General features: G+C 39.0%; 1 protein-coding gene across 1 annotated transcript in view; it reads right to left on the bottom strand.

Moving 5' to 3' along the window:
- Positions 1 to 632: 632 nt before the first annotated feature.
- The window catches only part of LOC117515638 (zinc finger protein AEBP2-like), an 87389-nt gene continuing 78206 nt past the window's right edge, over positions 633 to 9815 (bottom strand). The window contains 3 exon segments of the mRNA XM_034176287.1: positions 633 to 1095; positions 1447 to 1476; positions 8568 to 8681. Coding sequence (XP_034032178.1) covers positions 1089 to 1095; positions 1447 to 1476; positions 8568 to 8681 — 151 coding nt within the window. The 3' untranslated portion in view covers positions 633 to 1088.

Genomic DNA, 9815 nt, shown 5'->3' with positions numbered 1-9815 from the left:
AGCAGTAACCAGCACAGACCAACATCCATCAGCAACCAGTGCTCACTTATTAATTTGTACTCTTACATAAATACTCTTCCCATGTAGTTCACTGTTAATACCATGGTTTCAACTAATAATTCTATAGTTTTTTAGTTAGTCACTTGTAAGTTTCATTACTTAAATTTGAGCTTACTCATTTATTAAGATTGCTCATTGATTAGTTGATGATTAACCACACCCGATTAATAATTTTCATTAGTTGGCCCAAACTTCTAAAAAGTAGGTTGTTAGCATTCTTTTGTTGCCATTTTGAGCACGTTACAAAATCCTGCAACACTGCCCTGCTAACTGCCATATATTACTTCATCACTTTTTAAACAAATGATTTATCCACAAAAGAAGCAACTGTCAAAGATGAGTACAGCAAAGGACTGAATGCTACATTTTCACATAAGTGCCGTTGTACAATGTGAACTTAGTCTTTCAGAATGTGAAATCATGTTTAAATTTCTTCATCTGCTTGGTTGTTCCCCTGTAACAATAGTATTAAGTTAACCTCCAGATTTATAGAGAAGTCAACAGCAATGCCTTCAAAAAGCATAAATATGAAAATCCAAGATGACAGATATACAATAATAATCACATTTCCATTTCCCCTAAAACTGATGGTTCACATTTATTATTACAGTAAACACGGGTCCATTCAAAACATTTTACAAACATCCACAATACACCAGCAACTTTATAGTATAAAAATAAGTTAAAAAATTGCATAAATAGTTTGCACAAAACATTTATAAAATATTTTTGCTTTTCCAACAAGGTTACACAAAACAGTTTTCACACCACTGGGTACAAAAGTTTTATCAGTTTGTGGCATGATTAAAAAGGAAGTTTTTCGCACGCCACACTTCACTGAAACAGCAATTTCAAATATACAAAACTTACAATGGGAGGATAAAAAAGAAAGCGTGCAGCTAGTTTCAATTCTTTTCATGGGAACTTCAGTCTTTCTGTTCAGCAAAGACAGATGTAGAGCGCCTCATGTCGTTAAACCTCCTCTGAACAAGGCTTTCCCTTTAAGCGTTGGGTCCAAAGAGGACTGGTCACAGACTGAGCACAAAGACACATATGTTATTACTGTGTGTCCTGGCTGTGTGAGAAATTAATTTTATCCTGGATGTTCAGATGCTGAGCTGGCTTCCTCTGCAGACACATTACACTCTGTGCATCACAAGCTTTAATTGTACTGAGGTCAATTAGTGGAGAAATGAGCAATGTCCAAATATGACATCATGTTCAAATGAGCCAAATCACATGACTCGTGGTTCAAAATGGTCTGTTCTTCCATTAAGGCAAAGCATCAAATTGTGAGTGATTAGTAACCGGCTACTATGCTGTATACATGAATTTACATGTCTGCGTTGTCAAACAAGCACACGTGTAGAAGTGAACGAAACTCACCTTCGCTTCAGCCGCTTCTGAGGAAGTGCTCTGAGAAGACAAAAACTGTGTTAATCTCAAGATATTCGCAGTGTGTGTGGTTATGGCTACATGACACTGAGCTCATGTTCACACCGGCATAACGTGACAAATTGCAAACCACTGGACAGGGAAACAGCATTTGAAAATTATGATCCTAACCTGGCTCACAGTCTCTTCCTATCCATCCCATCCACACCACTACATGGACATGCACATCCTCCAAGCACCTAATGTTTGGGAGGTTTCATGCACGGGGACACCCCTGATATAAATGGGATGAGTGCTGATGGTTATCTGTGGAGTCATAAGCATGCTCCTGTGCCATACAACTTCACTAAGATAATGCTGCCTTACAGTATTTTCAGCACATTGTCCCTCTTTCAGATTCCATTTTCAGCCTATGATGGCGTAGCATGACGCTAGCCTTGTTTGTTTTTTGCCGGCACCAAAGATTAGCCAAAGACTCTTACAAAGCAACAAACCAGATCATTGCTAATCATTAGTGTGATGTGCTGCACCTGAAGATGGATGGTGTGGATTAGTCAATCAACTAAAAAGTCACATCATTGTTATTTCACAAAACATTTTAATTTTAAAACATTTTAGGGTTTGGAATATTGGTCAGAGAAAAACAACTTGAACACCATTGTGTTCAAAATAACAGCAGTGTGTTTAAAAAGGGGGTAAAGCTCAAAATCCTTAAAATACAGAGATTAAAGTGAATTAAAAAACCCTTCTGACTGAAATTTGTTTGTTTTTTACAGATAAATCATAAGCTGTTCACATCTATCTTTTTATAGAAACCCTTTTGTGATTGCATCCTAAGATTTAAGGTAAAACAAGGTGGAGACAGGTAAGAAAATACAGTTGTATGCAAAAGTTTTGGCACTCCTGATAATTTGATGACATGATATTCTTTTATAAATCATTGGCTGTCTGGATGAGAAATTTCAGTTAAATATATCATATAGCAGACGAACACACTGATATTTGAGAAAAGAAATGATATTTCTAGTATTTACAGAAAGTGTGCAATAATTATTTAAACAAAATTGGGCAGGTGCATAAATTTGGGTACCCTTGTCATTTTATTGATTTTAATACATTTAGCACTAATTATTGGAACACAAAATTGGTTTGGTAAGCTTACTGGTGTTTAAGGTGGCCATTTGCAAATGTTCCCCTCTTTACATCTCTTCTAATGAGTGGCAACATGGGAGCCTCTAAATAACTCTCAAATGACCTGAAAACAAAGATTGTTCAACATCATGGTTTAGGGGAAGGATACAAAAAGCTATCTCAGAGATTTCAGCTATCAGTTTCCACTGTGGGGAACATAGAGAGGAAATGGAAGACTGCAGGCACAGTACCAGTTAAGGCCCGAAGTGGCAGGCCAAGAAAAACTCAGATAAGCTGAAGAGAAGGATGGTGAGAACAGTCAGTCAACCTGCTCCAAAAACCTACAACATGATATTGCTGCAGAAAGTGTCTCTGTGCATCATTCAACTACACAGCACACTTTGCACAAAGAGATGCTGTATGATGCTGTAATGCAGAGGAAGTCTCTTCTGTGTACACACCACAAACAGAGTCACTTGAGGTATGCTAAAGCACATTTGGACAAGCCAGCTTCATTTAGGAATAAGGTGCTGTGGACTGATGAAACTAAGATTGAGTGATTTGGACACAACAAGGGGCGTTATGCATGGCTAAAAAAAGAACATAGCATTTCAAGAAAAACACTTGCTACCTACAGTAATATTTGGAGGTGGTTCCATTATGCTGTGTGGCTGTGTGGTCAGTGCAGGTCCTGGGAATCTTGTTAAAGCTGAGGGTCACATGGATTCCAGTCAATATCAGCAGATTCTTCAGAACAATGTAAATGAATCAGTGACAAAGTTGAAGTTGTGCTGCGGCTGGATCTTTCAACAAGACAACGACCTTAAACACTGCTCAAAAGCTTGTACGGCATTCATACAGAGGAACAAGTACAATGTTCTGGAATGGCCACCTCAGTCCCCAGACATGAATATTATTGAAAATCTGTGGTGTGATTTTAAGCGGGCTGTCCATGCTCGGAAACCAACAAACCTGTGATGTTTTTTAAAGAAGAATGGTCCAAAATACCTTCAACCAGAATCCGGACTCTCATTGGAAGCTATATGAAGCGTTTAAAGGCTGTGATCTACTAAATATTTATGTTTTTTTTTTTCCTGTTGGGGTGCCCAAATTTATGCACCTGCCTCATTTTGTTTAAAGAATTATTGCACACGTTCTGTAAATCCTATAAACTTCATTTCATTTCTCAAATATCAGTGTGTTTGTCTGCTATATGATATATTTAACAGAAAATGCTAATCCAAACAACCAATGATTTGTAAAGGAAAATCATGGAAATCATCAGGGGTGCACAAACTTTTACATACAACTAGAAAACAGTTCTCCTGCTGAACAAGGTTATATTTCATTCATCGCTGCTCTTTTCTAATGCAACATCATTTATACAGGGTGGACCCCCCCAAATAAAAACCCAGAACCCATAAAAACTGGACTAAATCTTACAAAGGTCTACAAATCCTTCAGTCTGTGTACAGCCATTCCCCAAAGTTTCAGTTATGTTGGTCGCTTTGCACAAAAGTAATGTCCTTTCCAAATTATGCCCCCTATGGTATGATTTGTTGTCTTTCCCTTGGTTGACCAAGACATGCTGGGGAAGATGACTGGAACAATAGTTTTCCCCAATATGTCTTGGAATGCTTGTAGGATTTACTACAATTTTAATGGGTTCTGTTTTTTTTTTTGGGGGGGGGGGGGAGTCACCCTGTAGAAAGACTCTAATCACATCATGTGACAGTGCAGTTGATTCAAAATCAATTAAAATCTCAGGCTGGCAGCCAGGACCTGAAATGGTTGGGGGGGGGGGGGGGGGTGTAAAAGTGGACTTTGGTCAACAGGGGATCAAAAAATTTGGGGTTTTTGGTGTCCAAAGATGCATTCTGGAGTTTTTTTTTTTACGGCTATTTTCTCACCCTGCCCCCCCATTGAGTTGTCCTGCTTATTATGAGTTGTATTTGTACTTTCTTTTGCACATTTTAACGTTTTGTTTGCCTTTATCCAAAACTGATGTCACAACCTACATGCTTGCTTGATAAGATTACTAACCACAAGAGCCATACTCATTCTGATTTTAAAGCTAGAACCCCAAACAGATCCAGTAATGCCCGAGCTTAGATGTTACATTAAAAAAAGTTATGGCTTCACATCTGACTTTAGTTATGTAAAAAACTTAAATTAACTAAACTTATCTTTATGTGGCTCATCAATAAAACTTAGTCCAGAACTACAGTAACATAGACTCAGCTTAATATTGTTTTAAACATATTAGTTGTTAAAATAATAATAATAATAATAAGTATGTAAAAATATTTTCAAAAGTGGGCCTTTAGTTAAATTAACTAAACTTATCTTTATGTGGCTCATCAATAAAACTTAGTCCAGAACTACAGTAACATAGACTCAGCTTAATATTGTTTTAAACATATTAGTTGTTAAAATAATAATAATAATAATAATAATAATAAGTATGAAAAATATTTTCAAAAGCGGGCCTTTAGTCAAGGGGTATTGTGTGTGTGTGGGGGGGGGGGCATGTCACCCAAAACACCCTCTTTCCATCTGGATTCACCCCTGGTTTACAGTCTCTGACAAGCAAAGTTATGTTGTCCTCAGAAAGAGTTCAGGCTTATTTAAAACAAAACAAAACAAATAAAGCATTAGTATTTGCTGTTAATGTGTTGCGGGTCTAGAGCTGTGTTTTTAGTTTAACCACAGTGAGGACACTCACAGACACCCAGAACAGACTTTAAAAGAAAAGTTGAAAAACATGTCCCCCCCCCCCTGCAGAGTTCAGACAGGACACAGAAAAATTTATACTGATCTTAAAAATTGGGAAAGTTCCACGGTAAACCGCGACTGCATTCACTTCGCAATACTTATGTTAAAACTAAAGCAACAAGTTTTTTTAATATAAATAAATATTTTATATAGAAATTGATTTTTTATATGAAATATAACAATTAAAAAAGCAGTTTTCTGCGATTCCGAGGCCATCTCACACTCCGAAGAATGGCAAAGACTCAGCCAATGATCAGTTTCAGTGTGATAAAAGAAGGGCTAAAGTTACGTGTGAGTGCTGTAACAATTATGCCGCATTTACACAGGACGCCACAAATTCGCATCCCTCGCCTGGCGATGGGCGCGCACCATCGCCCGGAGTGTCACTCTGCTTGAGCCGCATTCACACCGGATGCCACAAATTCATCATTTGCTGCAGGAGCTGCGTCTGGATGACGGCCGTTTTCAGCGGTACTTCCGCCTCTCCAAGACCCAGTTTGAGGACCTCCAGTCCCGTTCGCGCGCGCACATGTGAACAAAGAAAAAACCTGGCTGCTGCTGCTGCAGTTCCTCGCTCTCCTCTCCAACCCTGTCATAATTGTGTTAAATAAAGGACAAAAGGGACATAGGTCCTGCTCACAGGCTGGCAGCCAAGCTACGGGATGAAGCCCCCAATTTGCCACACAACACACTGACTGGCTGAAAGAGAAATGGCACAACATTTTGTGGACTGATGAAGGCAAGCCTGTTGGGCCACTGACAGTTTGTCAGATAACCTCCCAAAACTCAATTTAAGCCACAGTACACTGGGAAGACAGTGAAGCATAGTGGACCAAGCATCATGATATGGGCATGTTTCTCATACTATTTACCGCATATGAGGGATCATGAATCAATTTGAATACATCAAAATACTTGAAAAGGTCACGCTGCCTTATGCCGAAGAGGAAATACCCTTGAAATGGGTGCTTCAACAAGCCAACAGCCCCAAACACACCAGCAAATTAGCAGCATCTTCGTTCCAGACCAACAAGATGAAGTTATGGAGAAGCCAGCTCAATCCCCAGACCTTAATCCAATAGAAGACTTGTGGGGTAACATCAAACATACTGTTTGAGGCAAAACCAAGAAATGCAGAATTGTGGAATGTAGTCCAATCGTCCTGCGCTGGAATAACTGTGCACAGGTGCCAGAATTTGACTCCATGCAGCACAGATATGAAGCAGTTCTCAGAAACAGTGATTACACAACCAAATATTAATTCAGTGATTCACAGGAAAACTAAATCTTCAAGCATTTAAATGTTTGAGTTTGTAAAGAAAAAATTCAAACACTGCTATTTTTTTGAATAACCTAATATTCCTTTTTTTCTTTACTTTCTGTAAAGTAATATATTTGATGAATTTTGCTTCAGGTTTTGATGTGGGATAGAATGTGCAGTGTTCCCAATGCATTTGCATGAATGGAACAAGCTATTCCAGGTGAACCCCATTAACTTGCATTTCAGCTTAACTTGCGGTTGTTTTGTAGACCCTGAAAATTTAGACTACTGTATAAAAGTCAACAATTTCATCAAATTTGACAATTATTGGGAGGGGTGGGTGCGAGCACAAATTCTGGCACAATCTGAACCAAATCAGATAATTTTTTCATTGTTATAGCGTCCACATCGTGTCCAGCAAATTCTACAAAGATTTTCAAGCAAGGAAGCTCTGGTTGTTAACGCAAGCAAGTTTTAAAGTGCGCAAGTGGCCATCATGTCCGGTCACGAGAAGGATTTAAAGAGGAAGAAAGAGGAAGGTCACATCCAGATCCGTAAACGAAAATCATCCAGAATCGTCCACACTGACAAAGCCCACATCAACCCGAGGAGGAAGAAGAAGATCCGGAATCCACTCCAGATGAAGAAATCGTCATCAGCCAGGAAGGAATCACACTTCAAATGGTCAAAACTATTTTCATATGGCATGGTAGGGTGATTTTAACTTTTTTTTTTTTTTTTTTGGTCACCTTCATTAACGTATGCTTTCAGCCAAGTCATGGGTCAATTTTGTGGACCCCAACTTAAGGATTTTGATCTTTACTCTTTTATTAAAGACACACTGCAATTATTTTGAACACAACTGTATGTCCTGTAACACCTCTAGTACTTATAAAACAGAAAAGTCATCTAATAGAACTGGTTCTTGCAGCACTGTGTAATAACCTCAGGCATGCTAACTAATAAATAAATCATTATGTAAAGATGCCTCAAAAAAAAAAACTTCTCCACATCAAATACTTAAAGATAAACACTGCTAAGTGAACTCTAAAAGATAAATGTACATGATGATCATCTTTAAACCAAATTATTTTGCACAAACTGGTGTTGCAGACCGAACGGTTCCCCCTAAAAATCAGTCCGCCCTCCCTTCACTGCGCATGCGTCATCAGCCACGGTTCACAGATTATCACCTTGTTTCTGCTTAAAACTGCACTCCAGTCATCTATCTCAGCGACGGAATCTGAAGCTTATGTACAACAATCATTTCCACATAAATTCAGCATTATTTTATCATAAAGGATGGAGGAAGCAATCAGAGCACCGCAGCTTAACAGGCTGCTAGCTGATGCGTTCACTGTGCATCCGTCATTTCAAAGCATCACCAAATATTGCCTCCTTTCTAGTAAAAATTGCCTCCTTTCTGCTTAAAACTGCCTTGTTTCTGCTTAAAACGGACTTTAGAATAATTTAAGAGGTTTTACCTTGTCATCTGATGGTTAATAATCCCATTAATCCATTTGATCACTTTGGGTGAAAAGACTTTCTCAGACGTGCTGCTGAGCAGTGAAATGATGCATGCACAGTGGAGGCAGGGCGGACCATTCGGTCTGCGACACCGGGTTGATCAATGTATTATTTGCTGATTATTAGACACATTTTCTGATATTTGTGAAATCAGCATTCAGCTGTGATATATATACAGTATATATATAGTTCATCAGAAAATGTCTATTATTGTCTTTAATATACCATTTTCATTGTTGTTATCTTTCTGCTGCTCTAGTTTGTTCAGGGTCACCAAAGTAGATCTAGCACAGATCTGCCCTGGGATTTGGCACATATTTTACAACGGATACCCTGCCTGACAACTCCAGTTTTACCTGGGGAAACAGCCCCTGGTCTTCTGAAGAGGTCCACCACACGTGCACATACAAGTACTTACCTATATATGTTTGGGTCAAGCAGCATGGCCGTGTCCTGGGGTAACTGGGATAAGTGCACAATTTTAGTCTTAAGCTGAGATCGCTCGGTTTCATTCACCCAGACATCAGGTAGTCTGCAAGACACAAACAGAGAGATGGGGAGGATACAAAGTTAGGGAGTACATTTTAACAAGAAACAGGAATAAAGTGGAGCTTCAGAAAGACAGAGAGATGAAGAAAGAGCCTCACTCAGCTCTGTCCTCCAGAGTCGATTATCAAGCACTGTATCCTTGCAGTGAGCAATGTTCACAATAAGGAGACACTGGTGGATCACTGATGCGTGTTAACACCCCAAATATTCCAAAATACAGTTTGAACTACAATTACCATCATGCACCTTAAAAATCACAGCAACCACTCCATCACTGAAAGGCTGCAACAAATGTTAATTTGAATTAGTTATTCTCTGAATTGTTTTTTGTATTAGTTCAACCTTTAATAACTGTAAAAGAAAAAAAAAAAACATTCCCAAGGTCATGTCTTCAAGTGTCTCTGATCCAATAACCGAGTCCGAAACCCCAAAATACTACATTTAGAACAAAATAAGACAGAGGAAAAGGGCACGCCTTCCCTTTTAGGGGAACTGGAATAAGTCAAACGCTGAGATTTTTCCTTGATAAATAATTTAAATGAGTAATCAATTATTTTTCTGCTAATCACCTAATTGATTATTGGTAGATAAAGAATGTAAGACAGGAGAAGGGACGAGGTAATGTCTTTGCCGCACGGCAACACTTCACTGCACTGACAGTCGTGTGAAAGACAGGAGAGCGGGAGCATGAAAACGAGATGTAAAAGAAACAAAGGCTCAGGGAGTCAATTTCGCCTCCTGTCCTTCCTCAGGCCCCCCCACCGTTCCCCCGTCACGATATGCGTCATCACAGGAGCCCCCAGAGACAGACACACACACACTGCAGGCGCTGTCAGGCTGGCCGGCAGCCACTCAGCCAAAACACTCATTCTCACGCCGAGTCAGCTCATTCTCTGCGATAGCGTGCACGTTGTTTACGTCGGGCAAATTCAGCACAACTACATGCAGGTAGAGAAAGAAGACTAAACAAGGAAATTAGAGTTAAAGAATAAAAAATATACTGATGTAAAAAAAAAAAAAAAAAAAAAAGGGAAGGACTGTAGTGGAGGGATTTCTAGGAACCTGTTCTTGGATAAAACCAACAATGAATGTGACTTTATTCATGACACTCATTTCA

The sequence above is a fragment of the Thalassophryne amazonica genome, chromosome 8 (genome assembly GCF_902500255.1).
Source record: "Thalassophryne amazonica chromosome 8, fThaAma1.1, whole genome shotgun sequence".
NCBI lineage: Eukaryota > Metazoa > Chordata > Actinopteri > Batrachoidiformes > Batrachoididae > Thalassophryne > Thalassophryne amazonica.
Note: the sequence above shows the minus strand (reverse complement) of the source record. Positions and strands in the feature narration are given on the sequence as shown.